Source organism: Ursus americanus, chromosome 6, assembly GCF_024610735.1.
Source record: "Ursus americanus isolate L20-20 chromosome 6, mUrsAme1.1.p, whole genome shotgun sequence".
Classification (NCBI taxonomy): domain Eukaryota; kingdom Metazoa; phylum Chordata; class Mammalia; order Carnivora; family Ursidae; genus Ursus; species Ursus americanus.
Window position 1 is genome coordinate 51,269,404 of NC_142132.1, and position 16,932 is coordinate 51,286,335.

At 42.4% G+C, this 16,932-nt stretch overlaps 1 protein-coding gene across 4 annotated transcripts in view; it reads right to left on the reverse strand.

Moving 5' to 3' along the window:
- Nucleotides 1–16,932, reverse strand: part of VCL (vinculin) — a 103,805-nt gene that overhangs the window by 12,328 nt on the left and 74,545 nt on the right. For all 4 annotated transcript variants that reach the window (XM_045783160.2, XM_087863014.1, XM_045783159.2 and 1 more), the window contains exons 9-16: nt 16,629–16,782; nt 15,305–15,480; nt 11,712–11,902; nt 9,912–10,111; nt 8,644–8,772; nt 3,817–3,966; nt 2,117–2,225; nt 699–1,001 (exon numbers count right to left, since the gene is read on the reverse strand). In XM_045783160.2, coding sequence (XP_045639116.1) covers nt 699–1,001; nt 2,117–2,225; nt 3,817–3,966; nt 8,644–8,772; nt 9,912–10,111; nt 11,712–11,902; nt 15,305–15,480; nt 16,629–16,782 — 1,412 coding nt within the window. The remainder of the gene's footprint in view (nt 1–698; nt 1,002–2,116; nt 2,226–3,816; nt 3,967–8,643; nt 8,773–9,911; nt 10,112–11,711; nt 11,903–15,304; nt 15,481–16,628; nt 16,783–16,932) is intronic.

Below are 16,932 nucleotides of genomic sequence, written 5' to 3' on the forward strand. Positions count from 1 at the left end.
TTGAAGATATGAGAAGGATCCTGCCTGAACTAGGGATGAATAGGGCAGCCCTTCCTTCCCAGTCCCTTACGCTGCCTGGATTCTACTCATAGGCTAGACACACTGGATGCTCAGAACAGGAAGGACTTCAGATGTTTCTCACCAAAGGAGTGGTAACATCTTCAGTAATACTGAAAACGTGCTCACAATTCAGTTAAAGAAAATCCAGATTCTTTGGTGTAAGATCAGGATATTCACCAAGGAGATCTACAGGTTAATTTAAGCCCTCCAGATTTGACAGAAACAGAAAATGTCTTACAGAGAAAAAAGCATTTTAAGAAAAGCAGAAGAGAAGTTATGCCCATTACATAAGCTAAATGGTTGATAAAATGTTTTCGTGCCTCTTTTGAACAATTTCCAAAATAATGACTAAACAGAGACAGGAGCCATCTAGTCAAACAACGCAAAGAAAGCACAGAAAAGATGGTCCAGAGAAACTAACTTGCAATGAACCTGGCAATACTGCAGAAAATATTCTGTGCCATAATTTTTTGTGGACATAAAAAGATTAATCTAGCATTCTCAAACTAAGGATCTGCACTGTTTGCTCCCAGACGCAGAATGTGGTGATGGCAGGGCAGGGGCACGTTGTCTCGGCACCCTGTCGGCTTCCTGAGGTAACCTCCCAAGTGAGGTGAACCACACCAGGCACTGCTTACCAGGGTCAGAAATGTTTCCAGCCACAGCCTTTGCATCCATCACCATTGGGGAGATGGTTTTGCTCAACTCGTCAGAGGCGGCTTTCACAGCCTCACGGAACTTGGGATCCTCCGAGTTCTCCACCTCCCTCTTGGCCACCAGCAGGATACGGTTGGCCCGACGGGCGATGCTGGTTGCCCCGGCGACCAACATCTGCGGCTGGATGTTGGCCATGGCTACTTTACACTTGTCCAGGTCTTTTTTAATTGCTTCTTCAGAAGCATCCAACAGAGATTTGGTATCAATAGCTTCGTCCACCAGCCCTGTCAGGAGAACAGAAATGGAATTTCATTTCTATCTTAGAAGAACAGCGACTCAAAAACCCTCTTGTCTACTCAAGGTTCTGAGGTGAAAGTAAAACACCCAGAATTCTCTCCTTCAGCTCTAAGCCCTTCCTAAACAATCAAAAGCTTCCAGGTGATTACCTGAGTTCAAAAAAAAAAAGTGAAGATGTCGTCCAGGAGGCCGTAGAGCTTCACAAGATTCATACCCACCGTGGTCACTGGCCCTCTCATGTCCACCACAGCCCGGCCGGAAGAGCAGCAACAACAGCGGGATGGCGTCTCCGGCCTTTAGCACATCTCCACAGTATGTGAGTAACACTCTCCCCCTTCCCGGCTCACCCCACACCCATCTGTTGCTTGTTGGCAGCCTGTCGTGCCCAAGATGAGCCACGAGGAGGATTCTAATAACCCTGGCCGCCCGCTTGTCACCTCTCTTCCGACACCGCAGCAGCTCCGCTTTCATCTCGGGCTGCTGTGGACCCTGTCACAGCAGGCTCTGCAGGGAGGCCGAAGAGCCCGCGTTCCTCATCGCTTCCCTCCTCTGCTATCCCGCCCTCCACAGAGCGCCAAGAAGATTCAGAGGTGCCACTTCACTAGCACAGACACACGTTTGTTGGCGGTTGGTTTCTCCTTTTTTAAAAAAAACTACGTAGTTGATAAGTTGGAGGAAACTCTGAGACAAGTTGTATTAAATGGTAGCTATTGTGGTTCCTTGAAATACGAACCAACTGAAAATGACAGGGACGCTTACTGTATCCACAAACACCGCCTCCCAGCCTCTGAAACCAAACTCTGGCTCAGACTGGGCAAAGGCACTATTCAAAGAGAAGATAGGAGCTGTAACAATAAGCATCACACAGGGAGGGCAGCATTAAAATAAAAGAAACTCAAAGAGCCTCTCTTCAAACAAAGTGGCAAGGCTTGAATGAGAAGCCGCTGCTGCTTCAAGGGCCTTAATCAGGGCCAAGTACACAGTCGGGCACATGACCGTCCCTTCATCCAATTACAGCTGAGTAACATAACCGGGCCTGCTCGAGTTTCTCAGAACTCATTCCTCAAGGACCAGACAGTAAGAACTTCGCACACAACTCCACCTGTCATTTTTTCGACATTATCGATCCACTGGTTCTTCATGGTCTCAAAATGTTCATAAGCAGCTTGATTTCCAGGATTCCTAAGTAAGATGCGAGCAGCTGAGACAACCTGTCAATGAGAAAACAACCTTGAAACCCCAGGGCACCCTTCCACTGGAATACAAACCTCCAGCAAAGCTTTCCCCTCTCCACCTACAGATGGCACTAGAAAGCCAAAAATGGACAAGTCTTTTCAGGCTGAACACAGGAGACTTGGTCTCCTAAATAGTTCACCCAAATGGGCCGGTACGAAAGGTTTTACAGTCACTGCCTGATTTTGAGAAGGTCACAGAATGACACAGGAAATGGCATTCACTTGATACTTCAGAACATACACAAAACTGACATATGTTTAAACCCTTAATGTAGACTCTTCATCTTAAAAAGCACCACCAAGAAAAATACTAAAAAAAACCTTTAAAGTGAAATTCATGAATATTTATAAAAAAAGTACTGCCTACAGTTAATGAAGTACTTTCACATCCATTATCTACTGACTCCTCACAACAACCCTATGAACAGGATGGGTAATTTCTCCAACTTTATAGACACAAAAACCAAGACTCCGAAAATGTAAGTGACTTGCTCAAGAGCTCCCAGAGAACCAGTTACAGCAGTTAGGGAAGCAACTAACATTTACTGAGTATTTGGTTAAGTTACAGGCTATACACATACCCTCTTAACCCTCCAAAATATCCATTAGGAAGGAATTTACAGATGAGGAAACTCAAGATCACAGAGGATTCAAGTCCAGATCTGTCTCCAAAATCCTTACTCTTGCTGTAGTTGGTATCTTTAGTTTTCTGTTTCTCTTTTTTAGAAATCTGTTTTATACAGAAATACCTATGTTCTATGTTGCATGTTTTATGGAAATTTTTAAAGAAAGTTACACATGTTCATATTTTGTGGAAGCATTTTTTTAAAAGTTGGATATGTATGATTTTTCAAGTGAATCTAATTTGTTAACATGCCACGTGGGCAAAAGATAAACAATAAAGAGGTGGGGGGGGGGGTTCCATCCTTTCCTGCAAGTTCCCACCAAAGCCAGTATCACAGATGTGCACAGTCTAGCAGGTTCCTGATGTACCACAGGTACGTAATACGTATCGGCTGAATGAATCAATTTAAAAAATGAATTTTCTATAATTTGATTAGAAAAAATGTACAAACATGACACTAAATGATGTTGAACTGGTATTTTTAAGTACACCTATCACATATTAGAACTTTAATTCCCGTCCCATTTGCTTTCTTTTGTTCCCACTCTTCCAGGATACTGTTCACAGCATACTGGCTATAACTTGGTTATAGAATGAAGTAGAAAAAAGAAAACAACTACGAACACAACCTCAAAGAGACGTGGGGAAATCCATAAGCTGTACAATCAAAACAGACTAACCTCTCAGAATTATCCAAATCTTTCCCTAATTATGGGTACGTGTGTGTAGGGGTTGCTTTACCAGTTTTTTTTCTACTCTCAAAAGTAATCTACAATCATTGTAGAAAACCAAAACATTATAAAAGTGAGGTTGACACTGTGTGTTTCTTTCATGACAATGTACAGAAACTGTTCAAAAATGCAGAGAAACTGTTCTGTAATTGACCTTTACTGAACACTATATGGTGAGGGCTGAAACAATGAAGCGTGAACAAAATTCAACCTGGGGTGTGAGTTCTCGGGCCGTCTTCACTGAGGCCTGAATGCCTTCCACCGTGGATTTATTAGCAGTTCCAACAGCAGCTGCCTTTTCCGCTGTGGCACCAAGCCTTCCCGAATGGTGCTCAAAGTTAGCTGCCCTCTCGTCAAATACCTTGAGGAAAAAACAAACACATTAGCAAAACTTATTTCAATAAAATGAGTCAGGAAGCCTAAGGAAAACATCTAAGTAGAGGCAGCAACTGCTCAAGCAAAGACTTCAGAGATGACGTCAAACCCTAGTTAATACGACAACAATGTGGCGATTGCCAGGTCTTGGCCTTGTTCCGTCTCCTCAGAGGTCAGCCATAGCATCACGTGCGTACACGCGCACACCCACAAACCGTTGAATTTCAGTTCCACGATGCTTACCAAGTGCAGACAGGACACGCAGCACTGTGTAGTCTGCAACAAGGAGTTTACAGAATGTGAAGACTTCAAAAATCCCTATTCCCGAAAGTCTTATCCTGTGGTTTGAAGAAGACAGACAAACCCACTCCGGGCTCCAGTGTAGGTGGCTGGATGCATGAAAATCTCAAGAATATCGACAGTCCTAAGCTGAACTCCAGCCTCCTCAAGCAGCATCCCTCACATATCCATTACCATTAATGTTGTAAAAACTCTCCCCTGACCTCCATGGGAAAAACGATAGCTGGTGCTCACTCTCAGGCCTGACGCTAGGGCAAGGAAGGCTGATTTTTAATACCCTGAATACAAAACCATCTACTGAATTGTTCATTCACCTCTCAAATTTAAAAAAAAAAAGTTAGCTTTTCCTTTGACGCGGTTATTATGCAAGGTGGAGTACAATGAAGGGGACTATTTAACTCAGATAAAATGACAAAAGCCCTTCTGTCACTTGTTTGGATAACAATACTTGAAAACGCAAGGCATCCCAAACCATGCTGGGTCAGGTTTATACTCTACACAGAGCATGTCAGAAAGTACCTGGAGGATCCATCCTCTCTTTGCCGCCTCCTAAGGGTCTGCCTGCCCTACTCGGGGACCAGCTCGAGCTCCTGGCAGACCACGTCTAAAGCTCTAAAGGTCTCCTGGCCCAAGAGCAGGCTCCAGTCGCATTGCCAGGGTGCTGTGTTGACCCACTCAAGTCTCTTCCCCACATTGGCCTCCTGTTTCAGCTCAGTCACCTGGGTTCTTGCTATTTAATGCTCAGAATCTCCGTCTAAATCTCTGATCGCCGAGTCCCCTTCTCCTAGCCTCAGTCCTTGTTTCTTATCTTGGCTGGCCTCCCACACCCTGGATCTACAGGGCCTTCGCTTACCCTACTTAATCACCCCAATTCCGGCCCTGTCTGCTGCTCCCTTTGGTTTAACTGGCTGCTTAGCCTGCTTTTCTCATCACTCAAGTCAAAATTTACTGAGCACCTACTATGTGCTAGACCCTGGAGGAGGCGCTGAAGATACAAAAATGAATAAAGCACAATTTCTGCATCTCAGGAGTTCACATCCTTGAGATGTAAAAAAGGCCCATAAGCAGATACTTACAATAGAGTGTACTATGTAGGATCTAAAGCTAAGCACTGTTATCATGGGAACATAAGGAAAGGCGCTTAAACCTATCCCGGAAGTAAAGGACAAAAGGATAAAGGATAAATAGGAACTAGCCAAAAAAGAAGAAGGGAAAGATGATTAGACAGAGACAAAAAGAACAAAGACATGGAAGGGCGAGGACAGAGTCTGCAGGAAACTATTCGTAATTAAGTACTGCTGGGCATGAACTGAGAGGCCGGGGTTTGTGGGAAACAGGTATAGAGAAAGTATTAGGAGCAGATTCTAGCACTCTGGCTTTATCCTATGAGAAAGGGAAGGCCCGCTGAAGGGCTTAGCAGTAAAATAGGGTCAGATCTGTATTCTTATTTTATTGGTGGCCTAGTGACAGATTCAAAGACGACCCATCACAGCTGTGTAGTCATTAGACAGCAGGGGACAAGGATCAGAACTAGAGCTGGAGCAACGTGAATGGAAGATGTAAAGGATTCAAGAAACGTTTGTAAGATCAAATTAGCTTGCCTTAGTTATTTATTGGTGTGGAAAGACTCAATGGCAACTCACAAATTTCCGAGAGAGAGACCAGGAGGACAACATATGCTAACGTACCAATGAACCAGCAGAGACTTTGCTCTACTAGTCTCAAACTCAGAGCAGTCTGGAATGAAAAGAATAGCAAATCACCCTAGTCTAAGGGGACCATAAACTGAACTGTGTCGTGACCTAGGCTACAGAAAGAAAATAGGGGTCACCAGTAAATAAGAATTACACAAACCTCCACCCACCAATTCTACCTGGTCTTAGGTGCCTGACCCAACAACCCCTTCTTCTTTCCTGCCAATACTTGCTTTCCTAGATTCCGCTGCAGCTGGAGCAGCTTATGAAACATAAGCAAAAGTCTCCTGGAGGATTTCTGGGAAAGCCTTCACTTTCATTTATTCAGCACCAACAATGTGTCAGGCATTGTTTTAAGAACTGGGAATATTCTTTCCTGCTTTGTCAAAGATTAGCTGACCACAGAGCTGACGGTCCATTTCTGGGTTCTCTATTCTGTTCCATTGATCTGTGTGTCTGTTTCTGAGCCAAGATGTCCATCGACAGATGAATGGAAAAAGATGTGGTATAGATAGATAGATAGATAGATAGATAGATAGATAGATAGATAGATAGATAGATAGATAGACACACACAATGCAGTATTACTCAGCCATCAGAAAGGATGAAATCTTACCATTTACATAGACATGAATGGAACTGGAGGGTATTACGCTGAGCGAAATAAGTCAATCAGAGAAAGACAATTATCATATGGTATCACTCATATGAGGAATATAAGAAATAGCACAGAGGATTATAGGGGAAGGGAGGGAAAATGGAATAGGAAGAAATCAGAGAGGGAGACAAACCATGAGAGACTCTTTTTTTTTTTTAAAGATTTTATTTATTTATTTGACAGAGAGAGCCAGCCAGCGAGAGAGGGAACACAAGCAGGGGGAGTGGGAGAGGAAGAAGCAGGCTCCTAGCGGAGGAGCTTGATGTGGGGCTCGATCCCCGAACGCCGGGATCACGCCCTGAGCCGAAGGCAGACGCTCAACGACTGCGCTACCCAGGCGCCCCACCATGAGAGACTCTTAACTATGGGAAACAAACTGAGGGTTGCTGGAGGGGAGGTAGGTGGGGGGACGGGGTAACTGGGTGATGAGCATTAAGGAGGGCACGTGATGTGAGGAGCACTGGGTGTTATATGCAACTGTGATGAATTACTGAACTAATCTGAATTAATCATCAGAACTAATGATGTTCTATATGTTGGTTAATTGAATTTAAATTAAAAAAATAAAAATTTTTAAAAAGAACTAGGAATAAAGGGGCACCTGGGTGGCTCAGTTGGTTAAGCATCTGCTTTCAACTCAGGTCATGATCCCAGGTTCCTGGTATCAAGCCCCAAGCTGGACTCCCTGCTCAGCGAGGACCCTGCTTCTCCCTTTCCTTCTGCTCTCCGCCTCCCCCGCTCATGCTCACTCTCGTGCTCTCTCTCTCACTCACTCTCAAATAAATAAAATCTTTAAAAAGAACTGGGAATTAGTATGACAAAACAAAGTCCTTGCCTGCGTGGCCTTTCATGCCAATGTGAGGAAGAGAGACAAACAAGAAGTGAGGTAAACATGTCAAATGTTGAAAAATGCTGAGGAGAAAAGTAGGATATGGAGATTAGGAAATCCCTGGGGCTGGGGGTGGAGTTGTATCTTGGGCAGTGACCCAAAAGTGACATTTCAGTAGGAGCTGAAGAAAGGGAATGAACAACACAAACAATTCTCTATGGGAGGAACAGTGAGAACAAGCACAACGGCCGCAAGGTTAGAACACAGTGAATATACACAGGGCAGACAGGGAATACAACACAAGCCATTGGTGTAGACCAAGGAGCGTGACGGGTGAGGATGGCAGGACCTGAAGTCAGAGAAGTAGGAGGGAACCAGATGCAGTGGGGTGCTGAAGCCACAGTCACAACTCCCGCCAGGCCCTCAGAGCCAAAAGTGCCCATCTCTTCCCAAGTCTGCGTTCAGTGACCCCACATGCAGACAGCCACCATGGGAATATTTACATCATGGAAATAAACAAACATGACAAATCAGGGCTTTTTGGGGTTTTAGCTTTTTTTCCTGGAGTGCTGCCCTAAGCACATCACTGGTCTTATTGTCATTGTAAGGACCGTGGCTTCACTCGGGGACAGGAAGGAGCCATCAGAAGGGGCTAAGTAGAAGAATGACATCAGATCATTTGATGAGAATGACTTCTGTGTTGAGAATAAAATGTCCTAATAAAAGGGACAGTTGGGACTGGAGTGCCCTATCCCTGTTTCTTACTGCCCTGAACACGATGCGTGGGGTTATAACAGCTATCTCACACCATTATGAAAAGACCAAGAAAATCGCAGACATGCCAGCTCTCATGGTCTCAAGCTGCCGAACCTATCAAGGGCTACCCATCTCCACGTTTCTTGTTACACAATAAAAAGAAAACCCATTTGTCTTCGTCTCTGAGAGGCAGATCTTCTACAGCTTACGACTAAAGACACGTCCTACAGACATTCCTGACTGAGTCACTTGGTGACTAAGGAAGAGGGAGCAAGGCCTTCCCTCCTCTACCCTTCATCCACAATTTCCCAACCACTGCCCCCAATGTACACGGAAATCACATTTTACCTTTACAAATACACAAACAGATTGGGGGGGGTACACATGTCTGGCCAACAGACGAAATGAAAGATCTCAGATACTCACTTCCTCCCTACTGGGAGCATCAGGAGGTGCAGTGGCCGCCACTGCCAACAGCTTGATGGGAGTTGTGGTATCACTGAAAACATCTGACACCTCCTGAGTCATCGCCTCCTGCATCCGGGCTTTCAGATCCTTAAAAACATTGTTTACAAATAAAAATTACCAAAAATGTCCAAAAAGCACATCGGCCAATGTCCTCACTTCAGTGACACATTCATCCATTCATTCACTCTTTCATTCAGTAAGTATTCACTGTCAACTCTGTACAAAGTACTGAGCCAGCCTGGACCAGGTGTAAGATATGAATCCTGCCCTCTAAGAGATTCGCCTCTAATAGGAAGGGTAAGACAGGAACCACATTTCCCTGGAGACTGCTCCACCCAACAAGAAATCTTACTTCCTTTCTTGGTGGCTTCTAAGAAATGACACTGAGATTCACAGGTTAGAACCCAAAGAAGACACTGAAATGAAACAGAGTTTCTCACCACTCCCAATGCTGGAGGAGCCTGATAATAACCACAGAAATGGTAAGGATTGTTTGGTGGATGCAGTGCCAAATTTCTAAGCATCTTCTCACATTAAGAGTAAAGAAATTAAGGATGGGAATTTTTTTTGATACATGTTTTTCCAGTTAAGTTTCTAGAAAAACTTTGATAACTAGTCCATGTATCCATTTCTTAACATGGGTCTAAAGAGGATTCTTAGAAGTTATGAAAAGGCTCCTTTTCATGGTTATCATACTTAGCCCAATAAGTTTTCTGGATTTATACAAAGAAGTCTCAGTCACTCCCACTGTTTCTCAAGGTGTGTGGCTCATGATACCTGAGATGATTTTAGGTGTTAGGCCAATATTCTTATTTTAATAATTACATGTTTTCTTTTAAAGAATATCAGGAAAAATATAACTAGCTCATCAGGCTCATGATTTCAGGATTATTATAAAGTGTTCTTTTAAATAGATCCACTTAAGTTTAAAAGGGGAGTCCATTTTAAGAAAAATATGGACCAAATAAAGAAGTACAGGTGACACATGGTGGAGCAGATATCACAAAAGAGTTCCCTCTGGACTGAAACTTGAAAAACTTCAGCTGTTGTCAAACACAGGTGAGCTTTTTTCCTAATAAGCTCTAGACTTCCTTATATTCTCCTCGATCCACTCTTCACTTGCCCTAGACTCAAGAAATTACGTATTTTTAAAATCTCTCTCCCTCCCTAGTTTGTCAATAGCAGTTAAGTAGAGAAATGTCATGATACGTGCTCCGAAGTTCTACCTTTAAGGAGTCTTGGAGCTGAGAGGCAAGCGCTCTCGCCTGAGGACTCTCGCCTTCCCCTCTGGCAGCAAGGTCAGCCAGCTGTGCCGTCAGCTGGTCCACGCGGTCACACTTTGCAAGAAGATCTTGGCGATACGGCCCCATCATGACATTGGCCAGACGATGCCCTTCGGCCACAAGCCCCCGGATGGCAGCCTGACCTGGATCCAGAGGAAAACACTGTAAGTCCCATAGACCCAGAGAAGGCAACTGCAGTGCCATTGTGCTAAACTATTGCGTTGTTGGGTTTTTCAAAAAATAATAACATTTAGTGGGGTTTTTGTCCCTAACAATAGAAAAATTTAGGAAACTCAGAAAAGTATAAATAAGAATAGATAATCCACCCATAATCCTCAGAGATTGATACAGTTGAACATTTCCTTCCTGTCTTCTGAAAAATTATTCTACTGTAATTATTCACTTAATTTTAATTCCAGTATAGTTCACATACAGTGTTATATCAGTTTTAAGAGTACAATATAGTGACTTGACAATTCTACACGTTACTCAGTGCTCATCTCTGCTAAGTGTACTCTTAATCCCTTTCACCTATTTCACCCATCCCCCTACTCACCTCCCCTCTAATAACCATCAATTTGTTCTCTATAGTTAAGTCTGGTTTTTTTGGTTTGTCTCAATTTCTTTGTTCGTTTGTTTTGTTTCTTAAATTCTACATATGAGTGAAATCATATGGTATTTGTCTTTCTCTGAGTGACATATTTCACTTAGCATTATACCTTCTAAATCCATCCATGTTATTGCAAATCTTCCAGTCTTTTTTAATGCACTGCATATTCCTATACAAATACACTCTTTTACAAAACTGAGATCATACTTTACATTAAATTTTATTCCTCACTTTTTTTATTTAATGGGAGCATTTTTCCACATCACTGAATATTCTTAAAATATCATGATCTAAAAATCTATGTAGTATTTTATCATATTAACTACAATTATTGATCATTTACTTATTATTAAACTTTTATGTTGTTTATATACATTCTTGTATGTAACTTCTTAGAAAATGCCTAATTATTTCTTATAATAAACTCCTCGAAGTCAAATTGCTAAGTCAATGAGTATGAACTTTTTTAAAGCTCTTAACATGTAATACTAAATTGCTGTTCAGAACATTTATACCAATTTATTCCTCCCCCAGTAAATTATACATCTGTCTGATTTCCCAACACTGGGAATCACCAATTTAAAAATTTATCTTTTTATCCAACAATACAGTAAATAGATCTTTCAGCTTCAGCTGGCTTGCTATCATAAAATGACCTAAATTCTTTTAGATTCATCCCTAAAATCTCCCCAAAATCAAAAGCCTAGGTTATCAATTCTACCGGTGACTGTGTGACGCAGGAGCCCTTACAAATGAAAATAACCTTGGCAGCTAAGTGCCTCTTATTTTCAAAAATTACATTTAACTGGGTATTTTCTAAGGACTGTAATCAAAATACAATAGAATGGCAGTATACATAGACTGGAAATAATTAGTTCAAAGTTTCAATTCCAACCTGAGGACCTTTCTATTTGCCGACAGCAAAATCATTTATTTGCTAATTCTTTCTGATTAAATCACAAGAATCATGTTGGCTACATTTGGAAAAGGAGTCCCACTGTAGAATGACTTACTCACCAGTAGATGAAGAACCCCTTCTGCACCTAATTACAGATGAACGAGATCTCTATCAACAACTTGCTTATTTTCACTGAGACCAGTTTAATGAAGATTAAATGCACTTATGGCCTTACCAACGCCCCGGTCATCCACTGTGGGATTATCAATCCACCGCTGTGCCTGCTCAATCTTGCCCTCCAGGTGGACAGCTGCCTTGGCGGGCCTGCTGTTGGCCACAGCTCTATTCGTTTTGGTCTGCAAGTTCTGCAGGGCTGTGGCCACCTGTTTGGCCAATGCTCGGGCCTCTGGGGAATCTCCTTTGCCCCTGAAGAAAAAGAAAAGCCATCCTGTCACAGACACTATTTACATTGAGATGGTTTTAATTGCTATACAAATGCTAATGAGATGACAAATTGCTAATGATTATTATTAGCTTAGTTTGGAAGGAGATTGGTTTATTTGGCACTAAAATAAGAAATTAATAATTTAAATTCAGATTGTATTATTCCAGTTAAAACATTAAATATGGGGGCGCCTGGGTGGCTCAGTCGTTAAGCGTCTGCCTTTGGCTCAGGGCGTGATCCCGGCATTCTGGGATCGAGCCCCACATCAGGCTCCTCAGCTGGGAGCCTGCCTCTTCCTCTCCCACTCCCCCTGCTTGTGGTCCCTCTCTCGCTGGCTGTCTCTCTCTCTGTCAAATAAATAAAATCTTTAAAAAAAAAAAAACATTATGAGTTTGAGTCAGTCTACCTCAATCAAGCTCAACCACTTGGTTAGCTGAGCTCAATCAAACATCACGTAGTCAGCCATCGTGGAAAATGCTAGTTCTCTCAAGAACTAGGTGGGCCCAGGTAGCCATGTGTGTTGTATAACAGTAGTTGAAGTAGTTACAGAACTAGTTATTGTAGAACTAGTAGTAGTACAATCTTTTTATTTTTTTTGAGAGAGAGCGAGCGCACAAGCGAGGGGCGGGGGTGGGGGGGAGGCTCCCTTCAGCAGGAAGCCTGGCACAGGGCTTGATCCCAGGACCCTGAGATCACGGCCTGAGCTGAAGGCAGACACTTAACCCATTGAGCCACCCAACGCCCAGGAGTACAGTTTTTTGAGTCCCAACTCTGACAGGTACCATTGCAAACACTCTTATATTATTTAATCCTCACAACAACCCTATGAGGTAGGTACGAGTATTATTCCCATTATTCAAAAAGCAAAACTGAGGTTCTTAAAGGTTGGACAATTTACCCAAGGTCCTGTCACTTCTTTTGGTGGACTCAGGATTCAAACCCAGGCATTCTGTCTGACCTCCGAGTCCTCACTCTTAGATACTTACATTGCTGTCAAGTAATTCCCCAGTCCTTGCCATAACTGATTGAACTGGTTATCTAACTCAAAGACAACATGGCCACAGTCAAGCAAGGCACCTACTTCCAGTGTGTATAAAAGTCACCTGGGATCTTAGTTTTAAATGCAGATTGTTAAATCCACCATCAAGAGATTCTGATTAAGTATGCTGGTGTGGGGTTCAGGGTACACATTTTTTTTACTACCTTCCCAGGTGATTCTAGGGTAAGCTGTCCTTGGTCCATACTTCAAAAACACTGCATAGTCAACTAGTGGTGGATGTGGAACTAAAAGTCCTACTAAGCCTGGGACATGGTAGGTCAAAGCTAGATGAAGAACCCAAATAAACAAAGTCAATACACAGAGTGAAGCAGACAGCGTACCATACAGCTACTAAGAGGTGGAGGGAGGAACTTGCAGCTGCCACCAGCCCTGGCCATACTTCAAATGATTCAGTTCCATTAGATGCCTCTACATATTTCTAATAAACTTCCACTTTTTACTTGAGTTAGTTCCTTGCAACCAAAGAACTTCAACAAGAACATCAACACAGAAATAAAAAGAAAACCATACTAAGAGAGATTACTGCCCCCAAAATCCTACTCCAAAGACTTCAGATTCTAACCATTATGAACATATAGAGTCTGACACATTTTATATCTCACGTCCACTTAGAAAGAACTTCAAGCTAATCTTATCTGTCTCACCAATAAAAATGAAAATACTAGTCTACCCAACAGAATGACTAATTTAGATACTCTCTAAAGAACTGCTTTGTGACTTTAAATTTCTATACCTTCTCCATTATAAAGCTGGACAAAAAAGGTATTTACCATGGTTCTGATCATGGCCGCTCCTACTGCCAGGAAGCTATGTATATGTCTATTACTATGTTATAGTAATACGTAATGATGGCATGTGACCACACAGGGAGGCTTGCCGTTAACACCACTACCATCAATTCTCTCTTCATTATTAAGAAACATTAATGAGTACCTGGTACATACATGGAATTGTGTTAGGGTCTTTAAAACAGTTTTCTCCTTTGCGTATTTTTAAACTAATAAGAATGTAAACAGATTATATACATGGGTTAATAGTAATGAACACAGACCTAACTGCATAGACATTATATTTTACAATTGTCAAATTATTTATTTTCTCCACCTAAACAATTCAAGATTTGGGGTATAAAACAGTGATCCCTAGGGGCGCCTGGGTGGCACAGCGGTTGGGCGTCTGCCTTCGGCTCAGGGCATGATCCCAGCGTTATGGGATCGAGCCCCGCATCAGGCTCCTCCGCTATAAGCCTGCTTCTTCCTCTCCCACTCCCCCTGCTTGTGTTCCCTCTCTCGCTGGCTGTCTCTATCTCTATCGAATAAATAAATTTAAAAAAAAAATCTTAAAACAGTGATCCCTAAATGATCGAGCTCAGTATATAATCAAACTTGAGCTGTTATTTAAGTGGCCTCCATCACAACCTCCTGCCTAAAGTGTATCTACTCTGTTCCCACCCATCTCCTATTTCACGGTCCTAGGCAGGCAGGAATGTGCCTTCTTAACCAACATTGTCCTCTTGGTCAATACAAGACTTGAAAGAACTCCAAGGTACCAGTCACTGAAAAAAGGCTGGTACTCCCCCATGAAAGAACAGGAAATGAAATGTACAAGTTACATGAAAAGCCAAATCTCACAAAACACTTGACTATGGTTATCCATGGAGAAGTGGCTGGAGGATTGAGGTGGGGAAGAAGCAAGTTTTACTTCTGACATTGTACTCTTTTTTTAATGTTCTTTTAGCATGTACTGCAGTTTGTTTAAGAGAGAAAAATATTGATCAAAAGAACAAAGCAACACTTCTTTTCTATATAATCGAAGTGGATGCCACGAAAGTCTTTAAAAGCAGCAGCTGTGGTGAGGACATTGTATTTAAGGATCTTTTATAATTGTTACATAAGAAATAACATTGCTAGGGAAAGAAGAAAGCGTCTTCTTATGCCTACCCCCTACCCCCTCCACAGAATCTTTTCTTAGATAGCCACAAAAATTTTTTTCCTCATATGTCTGGGAAACGGTTATGCCGCGAACATGAGATAGCAGGAAAAGTCCCAGCTTAGAACGTAAAAAGTTCTCAAGAGCTCAAAAAAGGAGTTCTTAGCATCCTAAATTTATTCATTTCAAACCATGTAATCAGCAATGAATCATTAAACCTCAGTTACGTCAATAATAAAATAGAAGTAGCATCTGACCGAGCCATGTCACACAGAATCAACAAGAATATAGGGGCAGAGCATCTTACAGGCATTTAACCTACAGCATTCAACCATTTATGTGCCTGAGGAAGAAAAGAGAGATTAAAGGGCAATATCAGAAATTAAATACATACTGTCTCCGCAGATCTGCTAATTTAGAAGTCAGAGCAGATATTTCCCCAAGAGAACGTAGAATGTCATCTCTCTCTTTAGGATCATCACATAATTCGGCTATTTTCCGAGCTTCAGCCAAAGCCCCTCGAATCTGTTCTTCTCCTTCGGGTCCACCATTTGGATCTGCAAGCCAATTCTACACACACAGGTACAGAAAAGAAGCACACTGAGATCTCCTCATAGACCACATTTCTTTAAACTTAACAAGGCCATCAGAAAGATTTCAAAAGTAATCACAAGAAACACCAGTGATTTTTTATAATGCTGATTCTTATTGCTTGTTTGTTTGTTTTTTTTTAAAGATTTTATTTATTTGACAGAGATAGAGACAGCCAGCGAGAGAGGGAACACAAGCAGGGGGAGTGGGAGAGGAAGAAGCAGGCTCATAGCGGAAGAGCCTGATGTGGGGCTCGATCCCATAACACCAGGATCACGCCCTGAGCCGAAGGCAGACGCCTAACCGCTGTGCCACCCAGGCGCCCCTGTTTGTTTGTTTTTTAAACAATTTGCTTATCTTTTTTTTTAAAGATTTTATTTATTTATTTGACAGAGATAGAGAGAGACAGCCAGCGAGAGAGGGAACACAAGCAGGGGGAGTGGGAGAGGAAGAAGCAGGCTCCCAACAGAGAAGCCTGATGCGGGGCTCGATCCCAGAACGCCGGGATCACGCCCTGAGCCGAAGGCAGAGGCTTAACGACTGAGCCACCCAGGCGCCCTTGATTCTTATTGTTTTATACAGGTTCTTATCTCAGGTAAAGTCAAATCCATCCTTCGTCTTCTCATAAGTTATTTTTTTTCATCCCCATTAGAACAAATATTTTCACAAGCTTTATCTTATCTTTGACTTAATCACACCTTATTAATTCAAACTCTCAAATATTTGTGTTTCTCTGTGACATGCTTGAAAATCATTTTACAGGAGAGTAGCATCAGAAAACTTTAACCCTTTAACATCGCTATGACCAAACCCAGTGGGGAGTTCCAAGATGAAGAACAGTTTTTATATACTGTGATCTATAACCAGAACTAGTAGTATTCTCTTGGTACTCAGAGTACTTCCTTTTAACTTAATTCAAAATAAAGATCCCTATTTCAAAATATAGATAAACATGAGTCTAAACCTGTGGTGGGAGGAGAGGTGTTAACACGGTAATTGCTGGGAATCGGTCATCACTTAGAAACGCCCGTTGTCCACCCACAGTCAGAGAGACAGACAGGGATGCAGGAGAGCTCTGGAGCACTTGTCTTCCACTTCCCGCCCCTCCCGAAAGTTATTGTCACTACCTGAGCAGCATCAATCTTCTTGGCAATGCTCTGCTTGGAGTTGGTCATAGCTTCCAGCTTGCGGGCTGCATTTTCCACTTTGGCTGTGAGTACATCCAGACCCTGCGACACCTGCTGGGCTTTCTGCATGGCCACCGGTGAGGCCCCTTGTCCTCTGCTCAAAACAGATGTTGTCACTGTACTCTCTCAGATACTTACTGACAAGATATCATGAGACACACAAATATGTCATTTTTATTAACCTGCTTGTCTTTTTCCTTTCCTCCCGTAAATCTGGGACAGCACGAGAAAACACAGAAATAAA